We start from the raw sequence: 21,358 nt of genomic DNA on the forward strand, positions 1-21,358 counted from the left end.
ATGAAATCTCAAAATGGAACTGCCCTGATCTCCAAACCTTCTGTTTAATGCACTCAAGCACTTTGCTTTCCACACCCTCAAGTTTATAAGCTAAAGTTGGAGTTCATTGGTGAACAAAAATTAAGACACTGATGCAGTAGACAGGCGGGTCTGACTTATTGCTGAAATTAATTTTTTTTTCTCAAAGGTTCATCTAAGGTACAGAAAATTAACTTTACTGTATCTTAAATAGCAAAGGACAAAAACAAAATAGAATAGTACATTCAAAGGCTTCATCAAATAACCTTTTCTCAAATAACCATTGGAAACAAACAACAAAACAAAGTGGAAAAAATAGAATATAATACAACTCTAAAAAATGTTAACTTAGGTTTTTTTTTTTTTCTTTTTTGTTTTGTTTGTTTGGTGCTGGGAATCAAACCCAGGGACTTACACATACTTAGTCAAGTGCTCTACCACTGAGCTACGCTCCCAGCTCTTAACTTAGGTCTAAAAACACATTCTACATTGAGCACTAAGTCAGTGAAACTTCTTTAAATAACAAAAGCAAAAACCCTGACATAAAAGAAGCTCCCAGGTATACAAACTAACAACCCATTCCATTTTTTCTAATATTTTATTATGCAATTCAAATTATTCTCATATTCCTATTGATTCTAATAAAGGAATTTGAGTAGTAATAAGCATAATTAAATAAGTACTTGAGGCCTCCATTTGGAAGTACAATATAAATATCATTGAAGATTGATAAGAAGCTGGGCTTGGAATAGGATACAGTGGATGGGCTCCCCTTGAGCATGGAGGAGACTTCTGATTGCCCTGTGCTGAACGTAGACCCGGCAGGACAGATTGTGACAGGTTGCAGAGGCCAGGCACTAGCCCATGGCCAAGGAGAAAGGTGACAGAAGCAAGAAAGCTGAACTAACAGCCACTGGGACTGGATGGAGGACGGGTGTTTCTCAGAGCTCTGAGAGCAAAAACCGCTGCGGTTTTACAAGATGAGATAGTAGCAAGATTAAAGCAGTGGCCTCGGAAGCTAGAGTATAGTCACTGGAGAAGGATCTCAGTGCCTGGGAAATATCCCTCGGCCTCCCCATAGTGCTGGTGGAATCAGCAAGCCTGGCCAATGGTGATGCAGAAAATGAAACAGCAGCTGACAGCTCCCATGGGCAGCCACCAGAAAGGTCGGCCAAGGAACCAAGTTCACCAGGTTTCACTGGTCAAGTGGAGCTGGTGAAATTGGGAAAATAATTTGGGACAGAAGCCAGCATGGGCCAAGAGAGAGCCCAGATGTGTTAGAAGCAAACAGGAATCAAAGAGCCTAGATATCTGGGATCTGGCAGGGACAAGAGACTTCAGGAGGTACTAGGGCCTGTTACCTAGGTCAGTGAACAAAGAACAAGCCCATACCTTGGAGGTAAGGCACTTATACAGTCCAGGGCTTGTTACACGATGGCTCCAGCCATGGACAATTGCCTGTGTGGATGGTGGTGGCTGTGGAGGCAGAAATGGACACTGTCTGGTTGGTACCATTGCAGGACAAAGCAGCCAGTGAGCGGAGCTACACACACTATCTGGATGATGATAGCAAATGAAGCATCCCCCATAGCAATATGTACTGGCAGCTGTGCTGTGCATCGGGCACAAGTTCTGTGGCAAGAGCTCTGGGAGCTAAGCCACTAGGAACTGGTGACTACAGGGCATGTTACTGGCCATCCCCCACGACTAGCCCAGGGAATCATGAAGCAGCTGCTTTGGCTAGGGTGTGGTGGTCAAAGCAGGCCCCTCCACCCACCTGGCATTGTGGCTGCATCTCTGCCTACAGCATACAGGTGTAAAAACTGTGTCAAACAATGGGGCCTGCTGTTTAACGTGGGATGCCCTGGGAGAGGCCTGCTAGGCATGTGTGGTTTGTCCTCAGGAACATCCACAACCCTGACACCCTGGAGCCACAGATGGTCAAGTAGTGTGTGGACACATCCCCTTGACAGGACTACAGTGTTGACTACATTGGCCCTTTACTGAAGCCAGCAGGGGCCGAGAGAGCCCAAATGCGTTAAAAGCCAACAGGGACCAAAAGGGCCTAGATATGCTGGGAGGTATACTAGTGAGGTTGAATGAGCCATGTTTGCCTTGGTGGCAGTTGATATGGAGACAGGCTTATTATTTGCCTGGCCCAATGGTCAGGCAAAGCAGCACTATGATTCACACCCTGACAGTGTTGATGGCCTCATATAGTCGCCCATCGCAATAGAGAATGACCAAGGTACTCGTTTCACAGTCAGGATGTACAGTGATGGGCAACTCAGTAACAGTCTCAATGGAAGCTGAGCCCACAGGCTGCAGGCATCATGGAGTGATATAACCACCTGTGTAAGCAAGGACTTAGGACCGCAAGCCACACACCTTCCATGAAGGGGTGGGCACGGCACCTGTGGGCAATTGTGAGGGCTCTGAATGTGCATCCCCATCGAGGGGGACCACCTCTTGTAGAGGCTTTGCTACACCACACAGCAGGACCAATACAGGTCCAGCTGACAACAAAGGATGTTATACTTGGGCCTAGGTTTGGTCAGCAAGGGAATGTTCATTTGCCTGCTCCCACTGGATTGAATCAGGGAAAACCATGGAGTGGATGTGGTCCTGGAAAATGAAGGCCCCCACCTTTGTTGAGTAGCCCTGTCAGCCCCATGGGGAAAAGGTTTGGAGTGTGATCTCCATGGGTGACTAGTGAATGCTCCCCCAATACATGTGACTTGGCCAGTTCCTGTGGATGGGATACAGATTTTAAAGGGCATGTTTATTATTTTCCTTCAGTTTTGAGTTCTCCAGTGCTGGTGCACACAGAAAGTGTTGGAGTTCAGGCTCAAGCTGTACGGAGTGTGGTATCACCCAAGAAAGCTGCCACGGGCAGCCACCATGCCTTCCCAGGACTCAAAGCTGACATGCATTCTCCCAGGTGGACGTGATTTACCTGTACTAGAGCCTATAACTGTTTTGTCCTTTCATCCAGAGGTATGTCCTTGCCAACACCATTGTGGACTGGACATACACCTACACCAGAGTAGCACCTCTGCCTGCTGAGTATGCACCAAAGTGTCCATGAGTTTTAGACTACTGTGGTGGATCCAGACTATGTCCCTGGACAATTGGACATGACTGGGAAAGACTTTTATTACCACCTCAATTTGGGATGAAACTGGCAATGATTTTTAGTAATCCTAGATGATAGAACTTGTTTTCTGATTCTATGTTTTTGTAATTTATATTGGCTCTGCCCTCCTCACTAAAGGATCATTGTGCAAGACCTCAAATGCATAGATTGTGCAGCAAGGAATCCTAAAGGGATGGATTGTAGAGCAGGTGCCAGATGGTTGTGATTAGGCTCCCTCACCAAGGCTTCTGGCGGGCTATGGTTTTAGTATATAGCCAAAGTCATAAACACTCTGATTCAGAGTATGTAACTCAAGGTTATAAACGTTTGCTTGTGAGCATGCACCCACTTACGTAAGGCAGTGTGCCTTCTTTGTCTGGCATGGATACATAAAAAAAAGGCCTATGGAAGGACTCAAGGGGCAAAATGGGGCTGGAGCTGAAGGCTGCAGGCTGCAGGCACCTGCCACCTCTGAATAAAAAATATCTAACACTTAAGTCCTGCATGATGGCACAGGTTTATAATCCCAGCAACTCAGGAGGCTGAGGCAGGAGGATCACAAGTTCAAGGCTAGCCTCACAACTTATTAAGATTCTGTCTCAAAATAAAAATCTTAAAAGGGTTGGGATGTGGCTCAGTGATAGAGCATCCATGAGTTCAATCACCAGTAGTACAAAAAAAATTGATATGAGACATTTGAACTTCAGAATGGAATATTATATAATTTAAAAATTATCAAAAGCACTGGAGGGGAAAAAGAAGAAGCAATAAGTATTCATTTATAAGAACTAATAGACACAAAGCAATCAGCATGCAGAGTGGAAGGGGCTCTGAATTGAAAGATTGCATGTACCCTATGACTGACATAGCACCTGACCCTAAGGTCAATATGGGATATAGATAACATTAAAAACACACTGAACTTGGTTCTCTACCTCTTCAGGGTTTCCAGCGGTTCCTTCCTGTCTATGATTCCAGTATCTGGGTCCACTGTGGTCATAATGCACCTGTCATACAATAACCACAGGTTAGGTGACATTCAAGAACCAATGGCATTCCACACCCCTAACCAAACCAAAGGTAAGGTTAGTAAGAATCCTTACCTGGGGCAAGACAAGACCTTCTTCATTTCTACATCACCAATGAGGAGTTCATCCCAGCAATCCTAGAAGGGAAGGAAAGGTATATTTTAAGAGTAAAGCTTCTTTGGTCTTTAAGTCAGTTGATATTTTTGGCTGGTACAACTATGAAGCAAGCAGAAGAAAACAGCACAAGAAGACACCAAGAACTGTCTCATGTGTCTGGGTCCAGGGTCCACTTCTTCCCTGCCCCTCCACACTGGGGATTGAACCCAGGCCCTCCTGCATGCTAGGCAAGTGCTCTACCACTGAGCTGTGACCCCAGCCTCAGGGGTCTACCTGTTGATTCAGACTCAAAACCCTGATTCTGTCAGCACAGCAAGGACAGATTTTCTATTGAGTGGCAGTTTGCCATAAGCATCAGAATTAACTAGAAGACTAATTTATTGCTATACAATGAGATCTATAGCTTGCAAGATAAGCCCACCCTTTCCTCATGGCTAAGCTGATGGAAGGGAAGCTAACATTGAAGTTCTCTGATGAGTGGGACATCACCCAAAGGAAGTCAGTCATGACTCATATCCAACACTGCCACCTCCACAGGAGGCAGCCTGACCTCGGGTGCTGGCCTTCCATGGCCACTGGCTGTGTCTTGCTTGAACAGCTAGCACCACTAATATTTGCCTCAGGTCTTCAACTAATCCTCACACTACCAAGGGAATTGCTATCAGGATCCCTGTTTTACCCCAAAAGACAAATGCCTAGAGAGATTATGAAATTTTTCTTAGTGTCACACAGGGAAGATGTAGGCCAGCTAAGTCTGAAAATCTTTCTGATTATGAAGGCAGAACTTTTAACTGTCCAGTTTCTAACCCCCGGTGCATACTCATACACAATCACATACACACAGATACATACAAACATACAGATACACAAACACACACATATACACAAACACATAGACAGAAACATATGCACACGTACACATATATAAACATATATACGGGCACATGCAAGCAAATATACAGAAACATGCATATGAACATCTATACATACACATATGAGAAAGATGGACTAATTATATGTACACATTTTTTTACTTTTGTATATAGACACTCATCTACATATAGTAGTCCTTTAATATCCAGGGAGATTACTTTCAGGACCCCCTTCCAATACCAAAATCTGCAATGCTCAAGTCCCTTATATAAAGTGGCCTATATATATAAAGTATTTTCTCATAATCTATGTACATTTTCTCAAATACTTTAAGTAATCTCTGGATCACTTATATAACCTAATATAATACAAATGCTATATAAATAGTTATTTAGGAAATAATGACAGGAAAAAAGTCTGTACACATTGCAATTTTTTCTGAATATCTTTGATCCACAGTTGGCTGAATTCGCAGACATAGAGACCTGACTGTATACACATGGACACTTAGATACATGAACATGTACATGGAGGGTATATGGATAATATTGTAGAGGAGGCAAAATATTACCTCTATTCTCTTAGGGATTTTCAGCTCAGCCTGAGGATTAAAGTGACATAAAACAGATCAATAGAAGGCACACAAATTTATTTAATACAATTCACTTTACATGGGAGCCTTCATAATGAAATTATGACCCAAAGACACAGAGTTGAACACATATATTGAATTGGACGAAAAGTAGTAAATTATGAAAATATGACAGGGCAGAGGGACCAGCAAGAGCAGTCAATCTAGGTAGAGAAGTGACTAAGAAGACAGAGGGTAGCTTCACAAGCTGGTTCATGCAGACATACCCCACCTCAGCTTCCCATCCCCAATAAGAAGGATGCTTTCTTTGTTATCCTTTGGGGGAAGGCATCTTTCTCCTGGAAACCTCACCTCCTGCTTGTAAGGAACAGGAGGAAGATCCTAGTGATGCCCTTGAACCTGCTGTTTTCAAGGGCCTTTACCTCAAAATAAGTCAATAGGCCAGAGCAACACGCTTTAGGGTGGCATGTTCTTAACTCCTCTAGTAGGATATACACATATGACATGGCATCCATGTGGGAGGGGGCATGCAGAGCTTTATAAAGGCTACAGGCCTCTCTTGCTAACAGGGAAGCTGTCCGAGTTCTTCATCATTAAGGTACCCATGCCACTTCTGCTGAGATCTATTGATTTAAAGTTTGAACTGCGCATGACAATTCATCGTCCTGGTCTCCAGGTGATAGGCAGGAGGCTCTGGGGATGGGGCTCATTATAGGCTCCTTGACAAAACACCGCCATCTATAATTGGAGCCAAGAATGTTCTTGAGGAGCTGTTTCCTGATATTGAAACAGATTGACTTTGGAGGCCCCTCTAAATTGAGAGCAACTTCCTCAGGCTAAAAATAAAAGCTAAGGGACTTCCCCCACCTGTTCAGTTCCCCTATCCAAGTGAGGTCGAATTTAACACTTCAACGATACATATCTGTGGATATTCTGCATCAGGACTATGACAGAAAGCAAGAACGTCTGGAAATTGTAGTGAGGTTTCCCAACTCAACAAGACAGATTCAGGTCATCTGCTCTCACACTGTGACCTGGGAAGACTGCTTAGAAGAGCATTTAGTCCAGATTTGTAAGAATGGTCGTCAGGACCCCCAAATGCCAGCTCTGATTACTTCATGCAATATTAATCACGACAAATCATAACGTCATTCCTCCTAATTTGATCATTTTTCAAAATCATTTGATCCTCACATCTTGGATCATTTGATCCTCACATCTTGGGGTAAAACATTATTTACAGGGGGAGAAAAACTAAGCTAATTATGTTTAAATATAATTAATTCAGTTCTTAAAGGAAAATAAAATTTAAATGATTGAAAAAAATGAAATGAAATAATATATGAGCTTTAACTTTCTACTGTATTCTACCAGATCACACAATTTTCTGAGTTATACTATCTAGCGGGGTCCCAAGTTCTTCTCCAAACATAAAAATGCTGGAGGAAAGGTAGTGTGTCCCTTGCTGCTTAACAGCCTATCTGCAGTCTGACAAAATTCAGGCCCCTAGGACATCTAGAGTGAGGAGAGAAAACCACGGAGTTTTTGAAATGGAAGAAGAGAAGCATCCAGGTAAATGGCAGGATATACATCAGGCCTCCTTTCTGTGGAATTCTCCTGAGAATTTGTCATGAATTTGCACACATCTTGTGAAATAATCGATTAAGACTACACATGGTTTTCCAGGTGCAGTACCTAGAGGAAGAAGCCAAATAAGGGTTTGTGCCAAGAGCAGTGGACAATGATGTTGGGGAACTCACACAGCACAGAGCACAGCTTTTGTTTATTTGAGACCTTCACTAGAATCCACTTCACATTTACCAGCAATTAAATGTATGAAATTTAAAATGACTAATATAGGACATTCTCTCTCTCTCTCCAAAACACTCTCTCTTTCCCTGCCCACACAAACACAAGGCTATATCCACAAACAGAGGGAATAGATTTAGTAAGAGCATCTATATATCAATCTCTCTCTATATATAAAACATTATATATACATAGATATAGATATATTACATTACTATCCAGAGAGAGTGCACATCTGGAAGCCAAGGTGAGTTCTTAAATACTAACCAACCACAGAAGAACAAAAGATATCTGAGAATAAGATGGAAAGACAGCACAAAGCAGAGTGAGTGGCCTATGAAAGGGGCAATGGGCTATGAAAGGGATTATCCTGAAGAGTCCAGATCAGATCAGTCATTCAAATCAGAGGACAGCTTTTGGGAGGCCATCTGCTGCCACCACCCTGGCCCCCTCCTCCCTCCTAATCTCAATCCCAGGATTGGTGTTTCCCTTTTTCAGCTCCTGACTTTCTCACAGCTACTCTATACTACTACTTTCTCATAGCTACTCTATTGTATGGGGGGGTGTGGTAACACATGCCTATAATCTCAGCAACTGGGAGGCTGAGAAAGGAGAATCACAAGTTCAAGACCAATGTCAGCAACTTAGTGAGACCCTATTTTAAAATAATAATAAAAGGGGCTGGAGATGTGTCTCAGTGGTAAAGTGCCCCTGGGTTCAATCCTCAGTACCAACAAAAACAAAAATTACTCGTATTGTATGTAAAACTGTTAGAAGCAACCATTTTGGCATACAATGAGGGAATGAAGAAGTAAATAAACAAATAAAACTTTTTGGTTTTGAAATCCATAGCAATTTTTTTTATTTGTTATTGATGATCCTACAATAAGTTCAGAAAGTCACCAACTAGAGACTGGCTAAATATACAATAATTACTACTATAGACAATAATTACTACTTGGGCAACAGAAAGGAGGATGCAAATCCATATTAATACTGAATAATGTACCAATGTTGCTGAGTGAAAGTAGCATATTATACACATATACCCACAAAGTCATGTATTTCTTAACAACAGGGTTACATTCTGAGACAGTGTCATTAGGCAATATTGTCATCGTGCAAAAATCTAACGTAGACTGAACAGCCTACTCCACCGCTAGGCTGTGTGGTCTCTTACTGGCAACATCAGCAATGCATCTTGGACACTCAGGGGTCATCTAATTGCATCCGATGTAACCAAGATACGTGGTAAACAGAGATGTATTAGGCTGCTGTTGGTGTAACTTGGCATCGGTTTTACAGCAAACTTTTTTAATAAGTGGAAGGAATACTTACAATAACAGTAAAAATTACAGTACACTACATAAACCAGCAGCATAGTCTTTTAACTGTATGTGCTATACTTTTCTACAGCTATCAGCCCAGTAGGTTCTTTTATACCAGCATTACCAAGAGTAGGTGCATAATGTCAACATTATGATGACCACAGTGTCACTAGGCAACAGGAACCTTTCAGCTCCATTCTCACCTTATGGGACCACCATCATATGTGCGTAAGCTGTCCATTGATGACAAAACATCAAATCTGCATCTATAACTGTGTATCATTTATAGAAATATATCTGCAAAGCTTCCACCCAGGATTTTAAAATTATTTGGCTTTTTAGGTCAATTCTTAATTTTCTTCTTTTTCATTTAAAAGAAGCTCTATAATCCCAACTATGCATTTTAAAAAATCATTCTAGTCTAAGTAGTCTAGTCTCAGATTCCTCTGACACCAAATATGTACTCTTTCCCAACACTTTCTGCAAATCTGTGACACCAGCTGGGCATCCCACAATTCAGTTCAATTCTAACACTAACTTCCAGAAGTTAGCACAGACCCCACAGGTTGATGGCTCAGTCCTGCAAGAGCGTCCCCACTTCAGATGCCACTGTCAGGTCCAGGCTGCCCTTGCTTCTCACCAAATGCTCTAAATCAGGTGTTCCCACATCCCCTCTTCAGGTTATTTTGTTTTATTTTTGTACTGAGGATTTAACCCAGGGATGCTTTACCACAAGCGCCACAGAGCTACATCCCCAGGTCTTTTTGTTATTTTGAGACAGGGTCTCACTAAGTTGCTGAGGGGCTTGCTAAATCACTGAGGCTCGCCTTGAACGTATGATCCTCCTGCCTCAGCCTCCCAAGTTGCTGGGATTACAGGCATGCACCACTGTGCCCAATCCCCTCTAACGGTTTGACAATTTGCTAGAATGACTCCCAGAATCCAGGAAAGCACTTTACTGTTATCAGCCTATTATAAGGAATTTACTACAGGAACAGCCAAATGGAAGAGTTGCATAGGGCAAGGTATGGGCCAGTGCATGGAGCTCCCAGGCCCTCTCAGGTGCACCACCTTCCCAGCACCTGCATGTTTGCCAGCTCAGAAGCTCTCTGAACCCTATCTTTAAGTTATTTTATGGAGGTTTCATTTAGTTGCACAGCAAAGCTATTTTATAGAGCCAAAGTGACCACAGATGTCTTCAGTCACTGGCTCTTGTGATCATGCCAGAAAGATTTCAGGTATGTCACTCAGAGTAGCAGGCATGAGTTTATTAGAAAGGATAGGAAAGGGAAAAGGGGACCTCTCAAGGGAGACAGTGGGTCATATCATAGAGGAGAGGGATGGCACACTCCTCCTGCCCACCAGTTTTATTAAGGGAAGTTTCCAGAGAGTCCAGCCAGTCCTCCTCTTGACTTTTGATGGATGGCAGGGTTGCACTAGTTCCAAATACCCACTGTACGTGATCTTACCCCATGGAGGGGAGGTTTGCTATTATAATGACATGCTAAAGATCCAAGCAATGCTGGATCACTTTAGCCATACTAATTGGAACTTGTTATTACAGATTTTATGGTTAGAGGGTTTTGCTTTTAATTAATCCTATTCCCTGAGTTCTGGAATCTGGTCCATGTAAAGGTCACAAAAGTCCTCCCCTTGAGGGTGTGTTCTTTTTATGGGCAAGGAGGAGCCTTTTGGGTCTGCATTTCTCCTGCAGATAGTAGGTTGTTCACTGAGGAATGTAGCTTATCCTATTGACTTAAGCCAGGCAGAACCATAGGTAAACTGCTAAAAAAAAAAGAAAGAAAAAAAGAAAAAGCATTTGGGGATCAGCACAGTGGGCCCAGTTTATAGAGTTTATAGAATTACTCCTTCACCTCACTTTCCCACAATTCATGTCTGTTATCAATCTTAGGCATGAATGATGAGATCATTGGCCACTGATAACTGAACTCAACCTCTAGACCCTCCCCCTTCCCCAAGGTCAAGGCAGTACCTGAAAGTCCCATCCCTCTAATCATGGCTTGGCTTTTCAGGTGACCAACCCCATCCTGAAGCTGTCTAGACACCTTCCACTCCCCTCAAGAGCTGCTTCCTTACCAAAACTCAGGTATGATTGGAAGAGGCCCGTTGTGAATAACAAAAGATGTTCATCTCACCCCTCTCACTCAAGAAGTTCCAAAGTTCAGGAGCTCTATGCCAGCAACCAGAGACAAAGACCAAATATATATTTCCCATTGTACCACATAGCTGAACTATCTCAAAGATTGTTTCTCTACTTCTAAGTGTTCTTCAAGGTCTTAATCCAAAATTTGATCAGTCTCCCTACAAAAACCCAGTGGCATTTTTCCTACACTCGGATCCAGTTCCTAGCAAATCTTCAGCATGCCCCACACAAAATAGCCTGCCCTGACGGCTCCTCTCTCCTGAGCTCTGGGGAGAGTGATGTCTTCATCTCAGAAGTCATCCGTACTACAGTGCCTCTGTCCCCATTGATGCAGAGACACTGGTAGGCAGACATACTGAGTTCATTTCTGCAATCTTAACATCTATCTCAGAGCTCAGCACCCAGAAAGTCCTTTCTGCAAACATGAATGTTTCAGAACCTTGACATCGATAGTATGAACTTGCAGGAAATAAGTTTCCTCAGCTGAAGTAAAATAGTATATTACTTAGCTAGATTTCCTTCAGAGACTGAATAAGGCAGGAGGTCCCACACCAAGCTTTAACAACTTAAATGAGACATTACTTTCCAGTTATCAAATTATAATCTTTTAAAAATTATAGCAATGCTGGCAATGGTACAATGAGAAGGCTCAGTTTTGGGGAATGTGAACTGGTAGGAGATTTCTAAAAAGCAATCTGGTGATACACATGGAGAAATGTGTAAAATGCTGATTTAGTATTTTCTAAGAACTAATTTAGAAATGTAGATGGAGACTGTTCTACAAAACATTTATGTAAGAGAAAAGGAAAACTACCTGCATGCTCAATAACAAGGGAATAGTTAAGTAAGTTATTGCAGAATCATATGAGACACTAATAGGAAGCTCTAAAACCTTGCTAGTGAAGAATCTGCAAAGCAGGATGTTTCCCATATACCACTAAGCAAAATGATGCAGGGCTGGGGAGGAAGCTCAATGGTAGAAAACTTGCCTAGAATGTCCAAGGTGGTCCTGGCTAAAATCCCCAGCACCACAATCAATCACTCAATAAAATAAAAGTGAAAATGGTGGAACTTAAGATTATCTATACAATACTATATCCATGATATTGGAAACACAATACAATGTTATTTTAGGACACCTTTAATAGAAGAATGGTGATGAGGTTTTTTTTTTTTTTTTTTTTCTTTCTTTAAACTTCACTTAATTTTTCGAACTATACACAGAAGATACAGCAGTTGTATTACTGTTTTCTTGTTTTTGGCAGCACTAGGAATGGAACCCAGGACCTTGCACATGCTTGCAAGGGCTCTACCATTGAGCTTCACCTCCATCCAAGCTGTGTGACTTTAAAAAAAAAAAAAAACTTTATCTGAAAAAGTTTCTTGAATTGAATCATTAAAAAGCTGTCAATGGCCCTCCTTCCAGACTCCCTGATGCTTTCTTGCCATCCCATGTGTGAACAGCACTGTGTAGAGAAGCAGTATATTTTATCTTTAAATTATAAGTATCTTCATGTTACACAATAGCAGGCATAAACACAAGAAACACAAGAGGCACATTTCTAATTTTGCACTGATTTGCAATTTTCTAGTTTTATGATATTGTACTGAATTGCATAATAAATGGCCAGGAGAAATTTGTTGTTTGGGACACCTGCACCTGGAAATTCCTGGGGGAAGGACAGGACAAAAGTCTACGACTTTCTTTAAAGCTAGCTGGCTTCTGTTCCTGGGACAGAAGGAACACCTGCTTTTAGGAATACCAGTATCAGGCTACACAAAAGAAAGAAGAGATCCCAAGACATGGCTATTTATCTCTGATATGTACATACTGATTTGGATACTTGGTGGCACTGATGTGGTTGTATGTATACCACTCACATACCAAAAGAAGTTGGAACCATGAGGATTTTGGTGCCCAAATGGACAAAAGACATCCTACTCTTCCCTTGGGACTCGGCTCCTGATTGTCCAAGATGCTAAGGAACTGCACACTGCAACAGCAGAGTCTGGGAAAGACAGCACAAACCTAGTTCCCAACAGCAGTGACCTAGGCTACACTGGCTGCTCTTCCACACCTTTGGTCCAGGTTGTGAATCACAGCACTCCAGAGGACAGGGTGGAAAGGTGTGGGTGGTGGGGTTCCCCCCAGATGACTCCTACCCACCTCTACCCTTCCTTCCACCTCTATATCAACATCTGCATTTGATGGGCTTGTCTCTTGGGTAACATGGTAAAACAAATGACCATTCGTTGTGATTTGTGAACATGTGTTCACATATGATATTGCTCAAAGGGAATACCCACATATAACCGTCATCAAAGACTTGGGCCCTCCTCAGTCAGAGACAACAACATTTAGAGATGGGTGAGTTGTGAACAACATAATTTGAAAAGCAAATCCTTGCCTCTAATTCAGTTCAACAAGGTCTCACATAAAGTCTTGTTCACACAGGACCAGGGGTAAACTAGTAAAGGTATTGTGAAAGAAATCCTAATCATCCTCAAATTTAAATGAGCTCATTTATGAAAAAGCTGGAACATAGTTCAGTCATCCCTCAGGTATTCTTGGAGTCAACCAACTGTAGATCAAAAGTACTTGGGAAAAAAAAAAAAACTGTACCTGTACTAAACACGGACAGATTCTTTTGTCATTCTTCCTGAAACAATACAGTATAACAACTATTTGCATAGCATGTACATTGCATTAGGTATAGTAAGTAATTGAGAATGATTTAAAGTCTTCAAGAAGATGTACACACACACACACACACACACACACACACACACACACACACACACACCAACAGACAGGAGAAAAATACCCAGGGAATTTTACAACCAGGGCTGCAAAGAACCTTTAATATCTTTTAGTAGAACCTGCTAACTTTTAAGATCAAAAATTAATGCTCAGGGAGGTTAAAATCAAACTCACCAGGGAAGAACCACCCTGGTTTCAGGCACAAATGTAGCTCCTGCTGATTGCAGTCTTGCTCTCAGTGTGACTGAACCAAAGTCCACTGACTTGCCACTCACAAAACGGTCCCATGAATGCAGGACACATTTTGGGACAAGGAAAAAGATTTATTCAGTAAGCCAGCAAGACCAGGGAGAAGGTGAAACCGCATGCAGAAAGACCATCTTAACCCAGGTTTAAGTTCCTTGTATCTTTAGGAAGAAATGACTGGAAAAATCTGGTGGTTGGTAATCTGTTGATCTAGATCAGTCTTGAAGTGGGAGGGGATAAAGTATAGAAGTTTGGGGTAAATCAACCTTGTGCTGCTAGTTTAAAGGATTAGCCAGGGTTGCGTGCTCAGGTAGGTAAACGCTTTTCACCAGTGTGGCTACACCAAGAAAACCCTAGGACAGCAGTTTTCATGCTAGAATCACCTGGGGAACTTTAAAGGCTCCTTCTGCCCAGGCTACACCTGAGACAGAAGTGTCAGTATTGCTTAAGGCTCCCAGGTGATCCAGTGTGCAGCCAGCATGAGATTCACTGGCAGGGGATCTCTGTACATCTCTCCTTCCTTTATTTTCCACTCAACATCCTGGCCACAGATTTATCAGGGGTGACTCTTGCACTCAGGGAGTGCAGCAGGAAACACTGCAGGAGGCTGGGGAGAGTCACCCAAAGCATCAAGAAAAGAGGCTTGACATGCCTCAGCTCCCTTTCCCAGCACCTGAGTGTCTCTTTGGCAAATATTTGAAGTTACTGAGATATAAACAAAAAAGAAAACCTAGGAGATCTCCTTAAGTAAAGTAACTCTGTCAGCAAATTCTTAAGAAATCCCTGATCCCTGTTCCCTGTTTTAATCATTTTGACTTCTCTAAATCAGGACAAATCTATCCAAGATCCTAGCTGAAGGGATTTGTCAGAAAAATTGGGCATGTCAGAAAAGTTCCCCAAATGAGAGCTTGGGACTCCTAACTTGGTTCCCCTACCATGAAGGCCTGCACAAAGGGGGTAAGGTCATAGGCTCCTGCAGCCCACCAGTGTATTCCCCAGAACCCTTCCTATTTCTTTTCATTAATTAAAGGAAAATAATTTTTAGACTCTCCCAGCTTCCTCTATCAGTCAATTCAACATGACACTTGAGCTCATCTCCACTGCACTGAAGCTGACGCCTACTTTTCCTCTCCATTTCTTACTGTCCTCAATGGTCCTTCCTCTTCTGGGGGCAGTGCTGGATCCCTCTGATCCCACAGTGAGCAAGGACCCAATGCCATTTTGCAAAATGACTTGTCAATGGCTTAGATGAGGCATGGTTGCACACAGAGAGGGCTGATAAACAGGGACTTCTGACAGTCAGCCATGTACGACTAAAAAGAACAAATAAAAATACTAAAAGGGGGGGTGGGAAAAAGACATTGTGTTTTGGTGACCTAGGGAAAAGAAAGTCAAAAACAAAAAAACACTACCTGCCTCAATGATTATCAAGTATTCTTCAATGTGACTTACAATGAAAATTATATTTTACATTGTTTCCCGATCCTCCCTCTCACTCACACATGGCATATAACAAACAAGTTTTGCAAAACGACTCTTAACCCTTCTATATATTTACTCTGATAGCTTTTACTATATTCCATTGTGTTTTGTTTTGGACCCACAGTGGGTTGTAATTCAATCTGGAAATGGTATCAAGAAGAATTAAATGAAATAACACACATAAAGGGTTTGGCCCAGTACCTGCTAACTTGTTCAATAATCATGAGCCCTGAGTGTTAACTATTTTGCAGGGTACAGTGGGCATGCCTGCAATCCCAACAACTCCAGAGGCTAAGCAAGAAGAGTGCAAAGTTCAAAGATCTCAACTAAGCAACTTAGTGAGACTATCTCAAAATAAAATGGACTGGAGATGTAGATCAGTGGGAAGTGCTCCTAAGTTCAATCCCCAGGACCAAAAACACCCATTAAGTGTTTATATGTACATATTATATATTATATATAGTTATTATTATTAATACCTTAGAAGTCCCTGAAGCCAGGCGGAAATAACTGCTCTTTTACCAAGAGAAAGTGTGTCATCTAAGCAGCCAAAAAAATCCTTACTTAGTCCCATCTCAGGACCTCAGGAACTAAAAGTCTAGTTAATGATGATTTACCAAGATTGTGTATTTCACCAGCTAGAAAGGATAGGGCTGGGAAGATCTAATTCACACAGCCCGTGAGTGGTGAAGCTTGTATTCACACAACTGCCTGACTTCAAAATCTTCTTCTCTAGAAGTTTCTTTTTTTTAATTAATTAATTAATTTGTTTTTTGGTACTGAGGTTTGAACCCGGGGACACTTAATCACTGAGCCCCATCCCCAGCCCTTTTTTGTATTTTATATAGAGACAGGGCCTTGGCGAGTTGCTTAGGGCCTCACTAAGTGGCTGAGGCTGGCTTTGAACTCCCAAACCTCCTGCCTCAACCTCTCAAGCTGCTGGGATTACAGATAGGTGCCAACGCGCCCGGCTCCAGAAATTTCTTGGAGAACCACTTCCTGTGTGACAGACAACAAACACACTGAGTTTTCTGCAAGCTTTTCCATAGTTCTTTCCTGGTGTGGGGTGAAGACTGACACAACAAGACAACCCATTAAAATGTCAAGTCCAGCTCAGGAGGACAGTGAGCAAAGTTCAGGGAACAGTGACCCCCCCAACAATGGTCAACCACAGAGATAAGAAGCGCTGGTCGATGTCTTTATTTTTAAACTTCATTGCTCTACATTCCCAGAACTCAAACACACCATACTGGTTCAAGCCTTTTGAAATCTGCTGAATATTCTGAGTTACATGAAAAAAATACAAGTACTTTGGGCCACAAAGAGTAAATGTTGCACAATACATTCTCCTATTGCTCTATATTTTTGGTTTTTTTATTTTGTTTTGTTTTTTGTTTTTGTTTTTTTTTTTTTTTTTTTTTTTTTTTTGCTGTGCTGGGGATTGAACCCAGGGCCTTATGCATTTGAGGCAAGCACTCTACCAACTGAGTTACATCCCCAGCCCATTGCTCTATATTTTCGCAAAAAAGTAAAAAATAATAGTAATAGTAACAGCCTGAATTTTTGCACCATGCTTACATTTGCTATTTTTTATTATAAGTTGGTCTATTAAACATTTATGTGCATTATCATTTTGCATTAATATTTAACAGAGTCCCACTAACTGGAAAGGTTATAGTTTTGTAATGGTACCAAGTAGACAGGTTAATGCATCAGGCTCTTAACTACTGGGCTTCCTAATTTAAGGTAGAATAAATCAGCAATGCTAGTATCATTTCATACTAAGGAATTTTTTTAATGTGCATAGCCAGAGGACTTTCCAGAAAATTAAGAGTGTCCTCCCTTATTTACCATTTCTGTAAGCCTATCACAATGCAGGAATAAAACAAGTGAACCTGAGAGCACATTTTATTTTATTTTAAAAAGACTCTACCCATTCAGATTACCTGAGGACAGGATTAGGGTAACATTAGCCTTAGGTTAAGTTTAAAGTATAGTAGAGCAAAAATTCTTCAGCCAGGGATGAGAGCATCTTTCTTATTTCCTTGACTCAAGATCTTAACCCAAAATTAATACCAAAACAATTTATCCTTCAGTGGAGTTAAATCAAGAAAAAGTATATTCCCTAAAAGAAAGTTTCTCAGAAAATAGACAAAGCTAATAGAACCCTAAGAAAGAACTTTTGCTTCATGGACTAATTTCTAATCCAATCTTTAGAAATGCATATTCTCAACACTGTTTCAGTAATTCCATTCTTTTTATCTTTTTCTTTTCTTTCTTTTTGGACCAGGGATTGAACCCAGGGACACTTAACCACTGAGCCACATCCCCAGTCCTTCTGAATATTTTATTTAGAGACTGGGTCTCACTGAGTTGCTTAGGGCCTCACTAAGTTGCTGAGGCTGGCTTTGAACTTGCAATCCTCCTGTCTCAGCCTCCTGAGCCACTGTGATTATAGATGTGAGCCAGACACCCAGCTGCCATTCTTCTATAGACCCTCCTAGACATTTTCCCAGAATCAAATGAAGCTTGATGTTACTTTCTTTTTCTTAAAGCATCCCCCAGATTGTATGTACTTCGGATCTCATCTAACCTGGATTTATTATTGGGGGAGAAAGAAAGGAAGCCGAGTGACTGTATCCATCAGGGCCTCTTCCTCTCCAGCATCCTCCACAGCCCCCTCATTTATTACCTCCACTAGTCCTATAACTCCTAATTCAGTGCCTCTCCAGGTACCATTGGCACGAAATTCATCTGGCCTGGTGCTGCCAATGCAGAATCACAGGCCTTATCTTGATGCTGCTGTAGGTTTCAGGTAAGGCTGCTAAGGTGCAATTTAGAAAAGAGACCACCAGGTGATTGGTCTATCTGCCTCTGGAGTCCCTCCTTTCAATGCACTTGCCAGAGTAACACTGGGCCTGGCGCACTGTGGGCATTGAGCAGATATGTGTTGCAGGAATGACACTCATACTGCCTTGTTCAGAATCAGTGCCAGCTCCTCTATATTCGTAGTTTAAAATCCACATTCCTTGGTGTGATGGCCTACAGTCAGTTCCCAACCCAGCCTCCTTCTGCCATTCCTCTTTCCCCCCAGTACTGTGATTCTGAGATACTCCATGGCACCCCTTTGTTCAGGGCCTCTGCTGCTCAGGCCTTCCAACTGGGTGCTTCCTTTACCCACAAGGACCTTCCAACTTCCCTGGCCTAAATCACAGAACACTCCAATACACAGATGTACAGTACTACTCTGGGTGGTTTGATCAGTCACCTCCCCACTCCCACCCCTCCCTTCCTCAGGCATATTTAAGCATTTTCTACTTCTGAGTATCCCTAGCACATTGTAAGTGTGCACATTAAGGCATTTCTCAAGGCTTTCTCTCTCATAATGGCAAGATCCCCATCTTTTCATTTCTATATCCAGGGATCCTAGACACCATGCCTGGCCCATAATAGAGCATCAATTTGTTAAAATTTAACAATGTTGGGGTGGAGCTCGGTGGTAGAGCACAAGCTTAGCATGTGCAAGGCCCTAGTTCAGTCCCCAGCCAGAATTGCAAAATAAATAACTAGAGAGCAAGTGACAAGACAAAATTGATAAGTGGACAACTTCTATATACACTGATATTTTTAAATTATCAAATAATATAATAATTATCAAATATCTCTTGTATACATCTAAAGATTTATACTAGGCTCTGTTCATAGGTTTATCCTAAAGGACAATATTTGCCAACAAATAAGAGCACATTCTATCCACACAAAAGGAAGTGCAGTCATCCACAGGAGCAAAGAATTTGGGTATTTAAGAGTTTTTCCTCTCAGAGTTAACTACTTGGGTCTCTACACTGGAATCACCACCCCCACCCTGCAGAGGCTGGGGCTCTGCAAGTCTTGGGTTCCAATGCTGGCACCACCACTTACATGTTGGATAAAGTTATATAACATTTTGGAGCCTCTCTTTCCTTATAAAAAGGGGATAGTAACGTAGACTATCCCCTGTAGTAATGCAGGGGCACAGGGTTGACCTGAGGATCCAATAAAGTAATTACATGAAGTGATTAATTCATTCAGTTAATGGTATTTGCCATTGTTACTTCCAATACTCAGAAAGTTTAGCCTCCCTCTCCCATGCTTAATGCCTGACTGCTGAAGGTTCGGAGAACCAAGCAATACCCAGTGATGTCAATATCATGTATAGATTGCAGATTCACTAACGGCTTCTGATGCAGTTGTCTCTTTGTGGCCACGATGGGGTGTGCTTGAAGAGGGTGGAAATTTCTGCCATCAGTTACATATGAGAGCATGTGGGTGTTCCAGGAGAGAACTCAGGCCACAGAAAGCAGTGTCTCCAAGGGCTCTGTTCATAGGCAAACTTCCTGTATCTTCATGGCCTTCACTTCTGGGGCCCAGGACTCAAATCTTTAAGAGCAATTCTGAGTGGTGCAGGAAAGTGGGAAATGTCTGGTCTCTTTATGTTTGTTTCCCTTTAGTTATGTTTATTTCCCTGAGCTGTGATTATATATTCCAGTCTCAGAATTGCTACAATTTGGAGTCTTCTATGCTCTGGAGCCAGCATATGAAAGGATGAGCAGTGCCCCCTGAGCCAGGAGTTCATGGCAGTAGTAATAAGTGACCAACTCCACAAAGTTAGGTGAATTGGAGGGAAGGGGTGTCTCCCCACTGCCAGCCTTGGGGGATCTGAGTCAATGCAGATCCCTAAGCCCATCCAAGCCTGGTGCACAAGTTAGCAAGTCACTTACCTCCTCAAAAGCATCGCAGCCAGTCACTACAATATTTGGCCTGAAGTACTCCATTTTTACTTTCTTCTCTAGCCTGGTATTCAAGTCTTCCAGGGAGGCTTCTGAGAGGATCAGGATTGGGCTGCAGTCTGGATAAGCTACCTGTCCAAGAACACCACTCAATCAGACCTCTCAACACCATGAAGTTGCTTAGACCAACTGCAAAGTTAAGCAAAGTCCAGAAGCAAAACCATTGAAGTGCAGAAGAGGGGAGTGGTGTTCAGGAAGCAGAGGTGACTGTGGGTTTAGAAACTAGCCAGGTCAGCACTGAAACATGGTTCCTGGCCACACACAGTGACAGGGCAGCAGCTGTGCTGGCTCCTTGCTAATGTAATTTCCAGGCTTCCTCTCCCACAGTCCTCATCCCCAGCAGCAGCCCTTCCCACTTCATCAGAGAAACATCTGCTGCCAACCAGCTACCCTCTAGTAAGAATTAGTGCAACAACACCCATTCACTTAGGATGCATTTATTAAGCACCTATGGGGAGCAGGCACTATTCCAGATGGGGAAATACCAGGGAACAAAGGAGTTAAAAATCCCTACCCTCAAAGAACTTGTAGTTACAGGGCTACAGGGAGCAACTTACTGGGGTACTTGAAATTTAAGCACTGGCTCACTGTAGAATCAAAGGCTTTGGTCTTTAGACCTTGGCTGACACAGGACAGTTTTCCTTGGGAGGAGATCCCTTCCCAGCCCCTTAAATAACCCTTAAATAACCACGCTGCACAGAACCCTGGAGAAAGCCTGCTTCTGCTATTTCAGGAAACTTGGATTTAGTCCCAGACTTCTCACCATTGCTTTTCCAGTTTTCTCCAAAGTCTCCATCTACCTGGATGTCACCTCTGGCTTCTCCCTCTGCAACATCTGCCATGTTCTGTCCTCCATGTGAATTGACACAGCTCATTGCATGTTCCTCCCTACCCTTGCTATCGCTACCCAGTTGTGCCTTAGGATCACCCACCTGGTCACTGCCATGGTTTCCTAATGGGGCCACAAGAGAGGCT

At 42.4% G+C, this 21,358-nt stretch overlaps 1 protein-coding gene across 2 annotated transcripts in view; it reads right to left on the reverse strand.

Moving 5' to 3' along the window:
- The window catches only part of MTARC2 (mitochondrial amidoxime reducing component 2), a 35,713-nt gene that overhangs the window by 4,541 nt on the left and 9,814 nt on the right, over positions 1–21,358 (reverse strand). For both annotated transcript variants that reach the window (XM_079106814.1, XM_079106813.1), the window contains exons 4-6: positions 20,315–20,455; positions 4,258–4,319; positions 4,090–4,161 (exon numbers count right to left, since the gene is read on the reverse strand). In XM_079106814.1, coding sequence (XP_078962940.1) covers positions 4,090–4,161; positions 4,258–4,319; positions 20,315–20,455 — 275 coding nt within the window. The remainder of the gene's footprint in view (positions 1–4,089; positions 4,162–4,257; positions 4,320–20,314; positions 20,456–21,358) is intronic.

Source organism: Sciurus vulgaris, assembly GCF_902686455.1.
Source record: "Sciurus vulgaris genome assembly, chromosome: 12".
NCBI classification, from domain to species: Eukaryota; Metazoa; Chordata; class Mammalia; order Rodentia; family Sciuridae; genus Sciurus; species Sciurus vulgaris.